The sequence below is a fragment of the Nycticebus coucang genome, chromosome 10, assembly GCF_027406575.1.
Source record: "Nycticebus coucang isolate mNycCou1 chromosome 10, mNycCou1.pri, whole genome shotgun sequence".
Taxonomy (NCBI): Eukaryota; Metazoa; Chordata; class Mammalia; order Primates; family Lorisidae; genus Nycticebus; species Nycticebus coucang.
The window spans coordinates 12,945,322-12,960,819 of record NC_069789.1 but is presented as its reverse complement, the minus strand read 5'-3'; the positions used below and the strand labels follow the sequence as shown (position 1 = coordinate 12,960,819).

Genomic DNA, 15,498 nt, shown 5'->3' with positions numbered 1-15,498 from the left:
AACTTGTAGTTGACTAATGAGTGATTGATTGATGCCATGCAGTGACGAGGAGGATCCTGAGAAGAATCAGGACACCTCCAGGATTTCCAACTTGAATGATGCAGATCATACAAGAGACAAGAATAACGTGAAGGAGCATGCTTAAAGGAGGTGATGTATTAACTTTGAGATACCTGTAAAAATATCTAAGTAATATGGGGGTGGGGGGATGGGGAAGGAGGGAGTGGGGAGGGGCTTGGTGTGTGCCACACCTTCTGGGGGCAAGACATGATTGCAAGAGGGACTTTACCTAACAAATGCAATCAGTGTAACCTGGCTTATTGTACCCTCAATGAATCCCCAACAATAAAGAAAAAAAAAAATCTAAGTAATTACACACACAAGCCTGAAGCTTGTGGGAGGTGACTGCACTAGATTATTAGGTCATTAACATTGAGATGATTATTAAAACATGTGATAAGCTTGCTCAGCAAGATTTGAAAAAAAATAAAAGTAAATGAACTGGAGGTGAAACCTAAGGATATTAATCTTTTAAATGTTCACGGCATAAGAGGGTACCAAATAGAAAATAGAAAAGAAGCCGTTTTCTTTCTTTCTTAGCTGTTAGCTGAGAGCCGGTCTCTGTGAAAAAGGGGCAGTGGCTACTGTAGTGTCGCCATGGCAGACTATTCGACAGAGCCTCCACCCTCTCTGGCTCAGCTGGGGGTGGTAGTGGTGGTGGCAGTGGTGGTGGAGGAGTAAACGATGCTTTCAAAGATGCCCTGCAGAGAGCCCGGCAGATGGCAGCAAAAATTGGAGGTGATGCTGGAACATCACTGAATTCAAATGACTATGGTTATGGGAGACAAAAAAGACCTTTAGAAGATGGAGATCAACCAGATGCTAAGCAAGTTGCTCCTCAAAATGACTCTTTTGGAACAAAGTTACAACCAATGCATCAGCAGCAAAGGTCTGTAAAGACAGAAGAATACAAAGTTCCAGATGGAATGGTTGGCTTTATAATTGGCAGAGGAGGTGAACAGATCTCACACATACAGCAAGAATCTGGATGCAAATTACAGGTAGCTCCAGAGAGTGGTGTCCTTCCAGAAAGGTCATGTATGTTAACTGGAACACCTGAATAGGTCTAATCAGCAAAACGGTCACTGGATAAGATTGTTGAAAAAGGAAGACCAGCTCTTGGCTTCTATCATGGCAATGGACCAGGAAATACAGTTCAACAAATCATGATTCCAGCTAGCCAGGTAGGATTAGTTACTGGAAAGCGGGGAGAGACTATTAAACAACTTCATGAGCGAGCTGGAGTTGAAGTGGTTATGATTCAAGATGGGCCTCAGAATATTGGTGCAGATAAACCTCTGAAGATTATAGGAGACCCATATAAAGTTCAACAAGCCAAGGAAATGGTGTTGTAGTTAATACGTGATGATCAAGGTAGTTTCAGAGAAGCTCGAAATGAGTATAGGTCATGAATAGGAAGTGAAGGGATAGATGTTCCCATCCCAAGATTTGCTGTTGGTATTGTAATAGGAAGAAATGGAGAGGTGATCAAAAAAATACAAAATGATGCTGATGTTTGAATTCAGTTTAAGCCAGATGATGGAACACCACCACACCTGATAGAATAGCACAAATAACAGGACCTCCAGACCATTGTCAGCATGACGCAGAAATTATTACGGACTTTCTTCAAAGTGTTCAGGCTGGTAATCCAGGTGGACCTGGACCTGGTGGTCGAGGAAGAAGTAGAGGTCAAGGCAACTGGAACATGGGACCACCTGGTGGATTACAAGAATTTAATTTCATTGTGCCAACTGGGAGACCCACATTACTAATAGGAAAAGGAGGTGAAACCATAAAAAGCATAAGCCAACGGTCCAGTGCAAGAAGAGAACTTCAGAGAAATCCTCCACCTAATGCAGATCCTAATATGAAGTTGTTTACAATTTGTGGCACTCCACAGCAAACAGACATGTCTGGCAACTCAAAGAAGAAAAGATTGGTGGCCCAGTAAATCCTTTAAGGCCACCTGTACCCCATGGGCCTCCTGGGACCATGTGACCCTGCACCTTATAATCTAGGACCACCTGGTTCCAGTCCTCATGGTCCTCCAGCCCCATGTGCTCCTCAGCGGTGCAGAAGGGCATATCCACACTAGCAGCAGGCTCCTGCCGATCCAGCCAAGCAGGAACAGACCCAAATTCAGCAGCTTGGGCAGCCTATCATGCTATTATCAGCAGCAAGCACAGCCGCCACCTGCAGTTCCCGCGGACGCACCAACCACAACCCAGACTAATGGGCAAGGAGATCAGCAGACGCCAGCTCCAGCTGGACAGGTTGATTATACCCCAGCTTGGGAAGAGTACTGTAAGAAAATGGGTTAAGCAGTCCCTGATCTTACTGGGGCTCCACCAGGTGGTCAGCCAGATTACAGTGCAGCCTGGGCTGAGTACGACAGACCACAGGCAGCCTACTATGCCCAGGCAAGTCCCCTGGGAATGTCACAGCATCCTCCAGCACCTCAGGGCCAATAATAAGAAGTGGACAAAGGGTATACGTGAAACTTAGTAAATGTGGAATATAAATGTCTTAGCACAATAACTAAGAAAATGCCAGGAAGGCTATGTTAACCAGTGTGATGAAAATGTGTCAAACGGTCTATGAAACTAGTGTATGGTGCCCCATGACCACATTAATGTACACAGCTATGATTTAATAAAAAAAAAAAGAAGTGGACAATACAGTATTTGCTTTACTGGGTGGGGCTAAAACACCTTTGTTAACTATATGGACGCAGACAACTTGATGAAGATCTTAATTTTGTTTTTGGTTTAAAATAGAAGGTTTTTATTTTTGATGTACTAAATATCATTACTGATAGGAGGTTAATATTTCTGTGTAGAAATGAAAATTGGTTTGTTTTTGGAATTTAGTGTAGATGTACACATTCCAGCAAATGTATTTGCAACTATTATAACTATTATGTGTAAGGCTTCGTGATACAAATGTCCCCTTTCAATGTAAACTTTCACTTTTAAATTGCTTATTTTTTGCTTTACAATAAATGATGTGAAACCTTAAAAAAAAAAAAGAAAGAAAAGAAAGGAAAACAGAAAAGAAGCAAAACCAGGAAAACATGGTGTTGAGGATGTTAAAAGACTAAGGAATTTCAGGAAGGAAAAAGAATTTAGAGTGACAACGAAGGTGGTAATAGACCTCTAATATCTTTTAGATGTCATTCTTCCTCGTTCCACATCCAATCTTACTATGCCTGTGATAGCACTTTCGAATCGCCCGGAATCCAAATACTTTCAATTATTATAAGTCTCTCCAGGTCACAGACATCCTGTTTGACTTTGTGATCTAAATTAACATAGTAAGTGCCCAACAAATGCTTGTGGCGAGACAACTGAAAAGTATAAAATGGAGCAGGCAATAGCATAAATTGTCCTTAGGGATAAATAGAAAAAGCTCCCACAAAATGGTCTGGAGCGGAAACCAGATGGTGAACATTGTCAAGTGAAAGAAAGGCCAGTAAATGTGCAAAGCTCATGCAGAATGTTCTTTCAAAAAGCTTGTAGGGAAGAGAAAGATTAAGAAGGTAATCCAAGGGGGAGTAAGGAAGAATAAATCAAAGCTGAGAAAAAAGGGCCCTGTAGGGAGGGAGAGTATATTTTGTGGTTTCAATGAATTCTGAAAGTTAAAATTTTTTAATGCCAGAAAGAATACATTTTAGTAAATTTTATGCTCTGGAGCTTTTTTTTTTTTGCAGTTTTTTTTTGGCTGGGGCTGGGTTTGAACCTGCCACCTCTGGTATACGGGGCCAGTACCCTACTCCTTTGAGCCACAGGTGCTGCCCTCTGCTCTAGGGTTAATAACATTATAATGGTTAAATAATTATCTTCAGTCAAGGAGAATTCCAAAGTGTGCACTTGTACTGTGGTCAGATCGTGTTGTGACAGTTGTGGTTCTGTTTCTTTCTTCAGAATCCTGCCGTCGGTTTTGAAGTGAGCTGCATTGATATATTACAATTAGAAGGCTATAATTTGATTGTCGCTGGAACCTTAAATGGTGTGATCATCTTGTGGAATTTTGCAACGGCTACTGTCAAAGAAGTGTAAGTTGCATCTTTTCCATGAGTAGTTTAAAAATCGTACTGTGGAAGAGCCAAAGTAACATACAATACTCAAAAAATAAACAATAAATAAAACAAGAAAAGAGCAATAAAGGAAAGTGGTGATAATTCTCAGGAGAATGTTCGTGAAGAAACTATGGGGTTTTTTTTTTTTAAGTCTTTTTTTTTTCTTTTTGAGGAGTCTCCTTCTGTCACCCTGGGTAAAGTGCCATGGTGTCAGACCTTAAAGCAACCTCAAACTCTTGGGCTCCTCATGCCTCAGCTTCCCAAGTAGCTGGGACTACAGGTGCCCGCCACAACATCCAGCTAGATTTTCTATTTTTAACAGAGACTGGGTCTCACTCTCGCTCAGGCTGGTCTCAAACTCCCAAGCTCAAGCAATCCGCCTGCCTCAGCCTCCCAGAGTGCTTGGATTGCAGGTGTGAGCCACTGTGTCTGGCCTCAAGAGACTTATGTTCTACTTGTCTAAATCCTAGAATGAATGGTACAACTAGGGTGAACCTTATGTAACACATGTCCAATTGCCTACTGGCAATTTTCATTTGCATTGCTACTAAGACCCTTGAAGCCCAACATGCCTAAAATTTCTTCCCAATCCATCCGCCCCCAAGAACTTCTTTTCTTCTTGTGTTCTTGGTACCACCGCCATCCACTCAGTCACCAAAGTCAAAGGATGAGAGGCAGACTGGGTAGACTTTCTTCTCACTCACTAGCCCAGCACATCCAGCTTATTACAGGGCCAGTGTGGCTTATGTAAGTCTACATCTCAACCAGTTAGATACGCTCTGTGCCGTGGCCAAAATATTAACCCTCTCTCCACCATACATTCCTAAATGTTCTTGCCACTGGCTATAAAAGAACTAATGTAACATTGAATTGTTTATGTAGATGTATGGTAGATAATAATCCCAGTTGTGTAATTTGGATGCATGCAAAGGCCATGTGTGGACACCTGATGTCAAGGGGGTTTATAAACTGTTACTTTGTGGTACAAGATTGCCAAGAACTTTAACAATAATTAAAATTAAGTTTATCTAAGCATTTGTGGGAATACAAGAGGTATAAAAGAGGAGAGAGAAGAGAATTGGAAATGGCAAGGGGAAAGAAGAGGAAAAGATCAAAGAATCTCTGCCTCTCCATGTACAGTACTTCACATGCTACTGGTCCTCCTGGGCCCCCTGCCCTTTTCCATCCTGGTACGAGTTGTTACTTTTAGCCAGCTTTGGAGAGGAAATAATCTTTTCTTGTTTGGGCTTTGAATTTATTCTTATTGAAGCTTTAGTTGAAACAGCTGTTTCCACAGATCCCTCTCTCTTCACCTCTCTGCATCTGGCCCTGCTCCTAGAATTTTGGTCATCTTTGTGTTGAAGACACAGGACACGGGGTCCAGGAGGACAAGTAGCATGTCAAGTTCCCTCTCCAGCCCTTGACCTTCGGCTTTTCTCACAGACTGTACACCTGTCATTTTATACCCACACCGCTACGCACTGCACACTGCCTCACCCTCTTATTAATGTTCTCACACTCTAAGTGTCCACTTAGGTATGACTCACTACTACAAGGGAAAAGTCTATCAGCATAGACTAAAAACACAACGTCTTGATGCTACAGACTTTACAGGGGAGTCTCATTGCCACGGTCGTGGCCTGGGACCAACTTGGTCTCTAGCCCCCTGCCTATCTAGGTTCTGGACGCGAACCATCTTGCTATTTAGCTCAAAAACAATTGCTCTTAGGTTTCCAAGGGCTACTCGCTTTAGCAGAAGGGAGAGAGAGTCTTGGAGGGTGAAGCAGTCTTAGAAGAGTAAGTCTTAGCAGTCTTTTGTAGTCTTTCAGAGATGCCATGCTGGCGTTCTGCAGGCAGGAGAAGGAAAAGAGTCAGAGTAAACACGTCCGTGATAAAATGCACATACGCTCCCGACTGCCTTCTCCTGCAGCCTAATATAGAGCTGATCTCGTGACTCTTAACACCACAGGTGTAGAGACTGCCAATTCACTAATGCTCTCATCTCTTGAGCACCCAAAGAGAGCTAAATCCCTCCTCATGCCCTTTTCACCAAGTTGTTCCATTACCAAGCTACAGGTGTTTCATAACTCTCACTCCTCCTAGCCATAGGCTATATGGGCTGCTACAGGGGGGCAACTCTCCTGAGGATAATCCCAACTCAAAAGTGAAGATCCTCCTTGTTGAAGAGCCAGGTATTTTGTTGAGGGATAATGCAAATTCAATACTCAGAGAAAAACAACTAACTATAGTGAGGCATACCTAATGCCCCTTTCCCACAGGCAGATGATTATATAAAAACAATGGATTTGGAATCACTGCAGTATTTTTCCAAAAATGCAATCTAGCATAAAACTGTGGAAGGTAATTTTGGCCCAGCTTTAAAGGTTCTGAGATTGAAAATGTTTTCCATATTCATGGTGGAGGCCATCTCTACGTCTATCTCAAACTTTGACTAACACCACCTCACTGATTAGGTGAAATAATTATGCTGTAAGCCCAAAATTCAATATGGTCCTTGCTGATGAATAATCTACTTCATCATTCAGCTCATCTGCAGAGCAGAAACAGCCAAAAAATTTGAGCTCAACAAGACATCAAGCCCGTAGGCTCCTCTTGAGTTTGGTTCACTTTCCAAGATACTCCTTCATCATTCATCAGCTCAAATTAGAAATAATTTCCAGTGCAGAAAATGTCTTTCTGTTGTAAGAACCACTTTAAGAGACAAGCACAAAGTACAGGTGTTGAGGGACTAGTGCTCTTTTCCTCAGAAACTGCCTAGAAAGGGGTTGAATCCTTGGAATCTGGGTCAACATGAAACTCAAGCAGCAAGAGCAGTGTCATCACTAAATGACCTGTCCTTCTCTCGATTGTTAATGTAAGCTCCATGAGAGTAACAACCACGTTTAATTCAAATTCATCACTCCAATTATTCAAAAAGTAGAATTCTGTCCTTTAGACTGTATGAAACTTCCAAGAGGTTGCATCATAAGACTATATAAACCTGCTGTATGACCTATAGGCAGGAAGACTAGACCAATTAATTTAATTAAGAGATTTTTAAACCACTAATGATTATGTTGTTTTACAAAATCTTTTAAAATGTTTGTTCAAATTCTACTCCCCTGGGTTTTCTTTTCATGTTCAATGACACCCACATTTCGAGGAATTAATTAGCTCTGCAGGGGATATAGAAAAGTAGTGTTAAGTGACCTAATTTATTAATTTTTATTATGCAAATATACACTTATTTCCAGGTACCGCCCTGAAGAGTGCTTCACCATGAACTCTGACTTGGATCCCAAGCGCTTTAGAATAAATGACATACTGTTCCTCTTCCGTACCCCTGAATGTATAAGGTAACTCAGCTCTGGCTGATCCAGGGATAATGTCTGGGATTTACATGGGTGATATGAAAAGAGTTCTTTTCATCCCAGTGTTAAGCAAGGTACAATTGAAGGAAGACACAATTTGGGTTGACTGCATGGGTTCAACTTTCTTCCCAGTTACTGTAAGGTGGGTCGTCCTCAAGGATATAATGTGGTGTGTGGTCCCCTTGCCAAGTCTCATTGCCCTTTTCAGCAGTGGCAGAAATGGAAAAATGCTCACCTGATCACAATTTTAGCCAAACTCTAATGCTATGAGCAGTGATGTGAAGAAGTAAGGATGGATCTGCAGGACTATTATAAAATGTCATATGGCAAGACGTTTCATACACCATCCCCTAAAACTGAGCAATCTCTTATTGTACCCTCAATGAATCCCCAACAATAAAAAAAAAAAAAACTGAGCAATCTCCATCCACTTATGCTGGAGCAGGAGATTGTTTTTAAGTATTTAAGAAAAAGTATTTTTCAAGGCTAAATGTGGTGGCTCACGCCTGTAATCCTAGCACTTTAGGAGGCCGAGGCAGGTGGATTGCTTGAACTCAGGAGCTTGAGACCAGCCTGAGCAAGAGCGAGACCCTGTCTCTAAAAAATAACCAGGTGTGTGGCAGCCACTTGTAGTCCCAGCTACTCAGGAGGCTGAGGCAAGAGAGTGGCTTTGAGCCCAAGAGTTTGAGGTTGCTGTGAGCTATGATGCCAGAGCCCTCTACTGAGGGCAACAAAGTGAGACTCTGCCTCAAAAAAAAAAAAAGTACTTTTCCCTATTTATATTTGCTTGAGAACTCAGGTTTGTAGGTAATAGACAATGTGAATTACATCTTTGGAGAGAAATCAAATAGTTTTGGGTCACCTAGTGGTGAGTCAGAGCATAATATCCTTCCTACCCTTTGGCTTGAAAACTATTCCAAGAATATTTTGAGAGCATGTTCTGTATACATCTGCATCAGCACCCTCACCACTTTCCTGCCCATTTTGGCAGAGCATGGCAGAGACAGGACCAGCCTGGAGCTATGGACCAGAAGTCACTCAGACTTGTAGGGCCAAACTACCCCCCACCATTTCAGTGTAAGAGCCTCCGGAACCAAATCTAGGCTTAGAAGTGGAACGGCCATACTTTTATTTTCCAGACCCAGGTAGCAATAAACCTTATTTGCTGAGGCTCCCTAACAGTCTCTGCCAACACCACACTGAGGAACATTTGTTACACAAAATATAAGAAGTGATTTATTTCATAAGTGAGTGGCTCGGGATCCACAGATGATGAAAGAAGTAATCTGTTGACATTAAAGCAGAGAAGACCAGTCTTTGAGTAGGATAGAATATTTTAACTTTTCATCCTTGGGCTTCCTCCGTCCCCTTGTAGGAGATCAAGTCAGGAATCTGTCTGTTCTTCATCCCATTGTGAGTCTAGCAAGGGTCCACAGAGTAGCAAGGTAAGCAAGAAACAGAGACTGTCCTCTTGTTACGGTCATCACTGATTTAAATAGTGATATTGAGCATTGGAGCCCCTCCTCTGAGATAAGGTAAACGTGGAAAAATTCTGTGTGTATATAGAAACTTTTTTTTTTGTTTCTCCCCACAATCACTGTCTGAACTCTTCAATGATTTTGTCGTTTCACAGCTTGCACATCTGTGATAATCAATACATGATCACGAATAAAATAAATCACGCATGCTATTTTTTTTTTTTTTGTTTGTTTGTTTTTTGGCTGGGGCTAGGTTTGAACCTGCCACCTCCAGCATATGGGACCGGCGCCCTACTCCTTGAGCCACAGGCGCCGCCCCCACGCATGCTATTTTTACATTTGCAAAATAATAAAGTAATTTCAGATTTTCTCTTTTACCAAGAAGTATTATACACATTTCACAGGGGGAAGAGACAGCAGGTAATATATTTAATTACATTAGAGCACATAATACAATGCACAGTTTTCAAACTGTGCTCTCAGTTCCAATTTTACGTATTTTTACACACTGCATTTCTGGTTAGGATTTTGTTTGAAGGAAAGTTTTCCCTGCAAAAATTATTTTTAAACCACCAGCAAGCATGGTGGAAAGAGTAAACTTATAGGGACATAAAAGACAGCCTTGCACTTGAATCCAAGCCCTCCATTTATTATCTGATTAACTTTAGAGATGTCACTTACTCTGAGTGTCTGTTTTCTCCTCAGTGAAAAGGGAATAATAAAGATTAAGTTGTATGGCAATTTATTTTTCCAATAAAGCAGGTTAATGTAGTTAATAAATCCTGTAGGTGTGAAAAAAAAAAGATTAAGTTGTCTGGTTGTTGATGGAATTACAGATAATGTACACCAAGAACTGAGCACGCTTAGGCATTTAATTACTTTCTGTATTATGCTATCCCTAAGCCACTAGAAAAATATTGACTTACGGTTTCTTTCTTTCTGGGCATGAAAAGCTCTGAATACACTGTTTTCAAAAGATAACATTTAAATCAATTTTAAAATTAATGCTTAGAAAAGCAAACTCAACTATCTAGGAATTTACTAATTCACTATTTCTCATTTCCTTCTAATATCATAGAAATATTTCCTTTTTCTCTCTTAATTCAGGGAAGCAAGCAAAGCATCCATGACAGTGAAGGCAAAGGTCAGTATGAACTCGCCTCTCTTCTGTATAACAAAACAATTCCTTAGGAACAGGGAGTTAATAGAATACTTTTAATGAATGTATGTTTTTGTGACCAAACATGGAGGTGCTATACAATTCGCTAGTCTAAGAAGCAGAATTTCCATTATGATGATGCCTTTTTATAGTTCTAATTCTTGGTTTTAAGAAGCCAAAATATTCCCAAGCTTCTTATTCTTTAGCCTATTTTTCCAAAAATTTTACTAGATAGATAAGCCATTCTGGATATGTGAGCCTTATACGGAAAGATGTGTAGTTTTAGCTGTCGTGAACAGTATGGATACCTTTGCAATAGGGCAAAAAATAAGGTTTATAGATTTTTCTAAAATGGATGGATCCCAGATTCTACTTTTTAATGCTTTTTTGGACTCTTCCCTGATTGATGTTCTCCGGCATTAACACAATTCAGGGGAGAAGAATATGTGATTTTTGCTGTTTTCTTGCCTGCCTTCTTTTCTGTTTCATAAAATTTGGAATTCCAAGTATTGCACACTCTACAGTAGCTCATTAGTTTCTCCAACAGGTGAGCATACAGACGTCACCATGGGAGAGCAACAGCCAGTGGACAAAAAACATCCAGGAGGTGCCAATTTACCAGAAGCTCAGCCACCTATCATTGTCACTGCTCATGAGGACGGACACCTCCGCTTGTGGAATATGGAGGTGATGAGGACCAGTAAATCTGGGAATAGGAAAGATAAAAAAGATACTTAAGTGAAGCCTTCTTCTGTATAGCTTCTGTTTCAATCATTTTTCAGCCTATAGCCAAATTGCTATTTGGGGACCTGTGCACTGATAATGCTACTCCAACGTTACCCTCTTGTAAAGAGGCTAGCTTTATAACTCAGATCAAATCATCAAAATTTCTAACTCAGCTATTTTAAATCGTTTAAGATGAGCTGTGAATACGTGCCACGAAGTATTTTATTCGATGTTTAAATAATTAAAGGGTACTAATGATATAGTAAAAGGATATAAGAACTCTCAAATATTGAGTATACATGATTTAGGGTTAAAAGTGGACAGGGTTTGAATGAGGAGGGTAGAAGATGAGGAAAAGAAAGATCTGGAGTAGCCTGAGGTTGATGACAATGACATCTACAGAGAAGCAGGGGAGGCAACCTCTCTGGTGGTAAGGCTCCTTCCTCCAGGGAAGCGCAGAAAACACCAACACTTCTGTACGGCTGATAACATGGCTTGGCTGACTGCCAGGAGAAAGCTCCAAGACTATCTGTAGATTTTAGCTCATTAGTGGGAAAGCCCTGGTTTGAAACTGCAAAATGTTCTGACAGTGACCTTCCCTGAGATGAATTTGTAGTTAGAGCAATGCCACTTTTTTTCTTTCTGACAGAGAAATAAAAGAGTGAGAAACATGGGACAAGAGGCTGTATCCAAGTCTCAGGAGATGAGTAGCAGACTGACGCTCTCTCTTCTCAAACTTGGATGTTTATTCTCCAAGCGAGATAATACGGGCAAGAGCCCTTCCCAATGCTGGTTTACACCAAGTGTGAAAAAGAAACCTTCAGAACTTGAATCTTTTATAATCCCTTATCTCATGCAATATTCAAATATAAATACTTCTGAAAAGGCAAATATTCCTGTTTAAAACAATTGAGCATCACAAAAATGGAGAAGCATGAATCCTATGTACTCAATCTTGATATGAGGACAATTAATGACAATTAAGGTTATGGGGGGGGAAGCAGAAAGAGGGATGGAGGGAGGAGGGTGGGGCCTTAGTGTGTGTCACATTTTATGGGGGCAAGACATGATTGCAAGAGGGACTTTACCTAACAATTGCAATCAGTGTAACTGGCTTATTGTACCCTCAATGAATCCCCAACAATAAAAAAAAAAAAAAAAAAGAAATATAGGAATACCTTGGAGTTATTGTAGGTTTGGTTTCAGACCACCAAAAGAAAGCAAATATGGCAATAAAGTGAGTCACACGAAAAAAAAAAAAAAACAATTGAGATACCATAAACCTGAAAAGGATGTTTTTTTAAAAAAGAGAGTATGTAATCAGAAAGAAGGGCTGAGGAGCCTCATGAAAAGGATCATGGGATGTGCAAGAACAACCCTAAGTATAAAGACAATCTGTCTTACTGAGTCTAAATGCTTACAATTCACAGCTGTCTATATCTTTAGAATATTTAATTTCAAGGAAATAAGTCCCCTTGTAGAGCTTCCTATTATTTTTTATTACAAAGAAGAGAATCATGTTTTGGTAATAGAGATAAATTTTGAGATATGGTATTTATAGAGAAAATCAATTTCAACATTAAAATGTTAGAGAATTATCATACAAAAAGCCTGATTTGCATTATACTTTACTTAGGGAAAACTTTTGAAAGACATGCTACCTTTCACAAAACACGCTGCCATTTCTCTGACCTCGCTGTACACTGATTCATGTACCAGACTACTACTGGCTGGAAATGTAGGTAAGTAATCAGCTCCATGCTTTTACCAACCTGCACGAAATACAGATGGCTACAGGAAAATGTCATGCTCAAGCATGAGAGAGTGTTAGGAACAGCCTGCGGAACAAATGAATGTCAGGAGATCCTACTTCATTCCTCGCTCTTGACTTCAAGCGAGGCATTCTATTTCTTCCATCTTTAAAATGGGTATATGTCTTTTGTTTTTTATCTCTTGGCTTAAAAAACAAAAAAGAAAAGAAAGGGTGTATGTCTACACATCCTGTATTTTAATTGGGGGGAAGAATATACAAGTTTTAATTTTTAATCTTCATCAATCATCATTGTTAAAGGGAGTAGTAATCTAAATCCATAAATGGATTATTTGTTCTGAGTAGGGGACTTTATATTGTATTTGTTATAATTAACGCAGTTGATCTTAATTCATAAGGAGACTTGCACTTGAATGTTTAGAGCAGCTCATTTCACAATCACAAAGATATGGAAACAACTCAAATACCCACCAAACTGTGAATGGGTTAAAAAACTGTGGTATATGATACCATGGAATATTATTCAACTGTAAAGAAAGATGGAGACTCTCCATCTTTTTTGTATTCACCTGTATGTATTTGGAGGACATTCTCCTAAGTCAGCAGTTCTCAACCTGTGGATTGCGACCCACAGGAACTGTATTAAAGGGCTGCAGCATTAGGAAGATTGAGAACCACTGTCCTAAGTAAAGTATCTCAAGAATGGAAAAGCAAGCATCCCATGTACCCAATACTAATCTGACAATAGTAGATCAACAACTAACTATAAGCCCACATGAAAGAAAAACACAAATAAATTTAAGAAGTGGAGGGAGGGGCTCAGTAAGTTCCCATCTATCAAGTACAGTGTAGGGCTTTATGGCACACTTCCAGGGTGAAAGACTCAACTACAACTCAGACTTTGGACTTTACCTTATAAACCCAAATAATGTATCCTAATTGTACATACTCTCATATTAACCCAAAAACTTTTTTTAAAGTGGTACTATTTTGCATTTCCACCAGCAGTGAATGACAATTCCTGTTGCTCCACACCCCCATCAGCATTTGATGTTTTTAGTTTTCTAGATTTTGGCTGTTCTAATAGGTATTCTAAAATAGTATCTCATTTTATTTTGCATTTCCCGAATGATGTGGAACATCTTTTCATATCCTTACTTGTCATCCGTATACCTTCTCTGGTAAGGTATCTGTTCAAGTTTTTTGCTTATTTTTTAATTATTCTGTTCTTTTTTTGGCTGAATTTTAAGGGATGTTTGTAGATTTTGGATAAAAGTTCTTTATTTGGTATATCTTTTACAAATATTTTCTCCTGATCTATGGCTTGTCTTTTTGTTCTTCTAACAGTATCTTTCCCTCAGCAGAAGTTTTTTATTTTAATGAAACCCAATTTATCTATTATTTCTTTCATGGATCATACTTTTGGTGTTGTACAACTAAACCCAAGGTAACCCAGAGCTTCTCCTCTGTGATCTTCTAGTTTTTCTAGTTTGTAGTCTTGCATTTTATATTTATGCATATGATTCCAGTTATTTTTCGTAAAGGGTATAAAGTCTGTGTTTAGGTTGAGAGTTTTTTTATGAGAGAGTATGAGATTTTGTCAAGTGTTTTTTCCTGCACTTACTGACATGATCATGTAATTTTTCTTTAGCCTATTGATGTGGTAGATTTCATCAACTGATTTTCAAATGCATTTTTGGGATAAATCCCACTTAATTATGCTGTACAATTCTAATATCTTGGGTTTAATTTGCTATTTTGTTGAGGATTTTTACATCTACATTCATGAGACATATTGGTCTGTAGTTTTCTTTTTTTGTAATGTGTGGTTTTTGTTGTTATTGTTGTTGTTTTTACCATGTAATGTGTTTCTTTAGTTTTCTTCATTAGGATAATGCTGGCCTCTTAGGATAAGTTAGGGAGCATTTACTCTGATGTTATGTTCTAAAGAATATTGTACAGAATTAGCAACATTTCTTTCTTTAAAATTTGGTAGAACCCATGTGGGCCTTGTGCTTTCTGTTTTGGAAAGTCATTAATTATTGATTTGGTTACTCTAACAGACATAGACCTTTTCAGATTGTTTTTTCTTGTGTGATTTTTGGCAGATTGCATCTTTCAGGATTTAGTTCATTTCATCAAAATGGTGGGGTTAGAGTTCATAGCATTCCTTATAATCCTTTTAATGTTCATGAGACCTATAATAATATCTCCTCTTTTGTTTATAATAATAGGATTTGTGCCTTATCTCTTTATTGCTCAGGTACCCTGGCTAGAAGCTTATAAATTTTATCAATCTTTTCAAAGAACCAACTTTTGGTTTTATTGATTTTTCTCTTTAGTTCTTTTCCAATTTCATGAATATTATTATTACTTCTCTGTTTCTGCTTACTTTGGATTTAATTAACTCTTTTTTTCTATTTCCCTAAGGGCGAGCTTATATTGTTGATTTTATATTTTCTTTCCTTCCTAATAAACACATTCAATGCCGTAAATTTCCATGTGAGCACTGGTCTCTCTGCATCCCCCAAATTTTGATAAATTGCAACTCATTATTTCATTAAAAATACATTTAAATTTCTCTTGAGATTTATTCTTTGACCTATTATGTAGAGGTATGTTGTCTAATCTTTAAGTGCTTTTGGCTTTTCCAGTTATCTTTCTGCTACTGATTTCTACTTTAATCCCACTCTGTTTGGGGAGTGTGTGTTGAACATAAATAATATTTATTCTTTTCAACTTGTTAGAGTGTGTTCTACAGCCCAGAATATGGTCTATTCTGGGGAATGTTTCATGTAACCTTAGGAAGAATGTGTGTCTTGCTGGCGTTGACTGACATAGTGTATAAATGT

General features: G+C 39.2%; 1 protein-coding gene and 1 pseudogene across 1 annotated transcript in view; both read left to right on the top strand.

The window, feature by feature from the left end:
- Positions 1-15,498, top strand: part of WDR64 (WD repeat domain 64) — a 140,024-nt gene that overhangs the window by 98,632 nt on the left and 25,894 nt on the right. The window contains exons 17-22 of the mRNA XM_053606402.1: positions 3,987-4,117; positions 7,396-7,497; positions 8,888-8,957; positions 10,098-10,134; positions 10,697-10,836; positions 12,512-12,617. Coding sequence (XP_053462377.1) covers positions 3,987-4,117; positions 7,396-7,497; positions 8,888-8,957; positions 10,098-10,134; positions 10,697-10,836; positions 12,512-12,617 — 586 coding nt within the window. The remainder of the gene's footprint in view (positions 1-3,986; positions 4,118-7,395; positions 7,498-8,887; positions 8,958-10,097; positions 10,135-10,696; positions 10,837-12,511; positions 12,618-15,498) is intronic.
- Positions 658-2,534, top strand: LOC128596735 (far upstream element-binding protein 1-like; annotated as a pseudogene).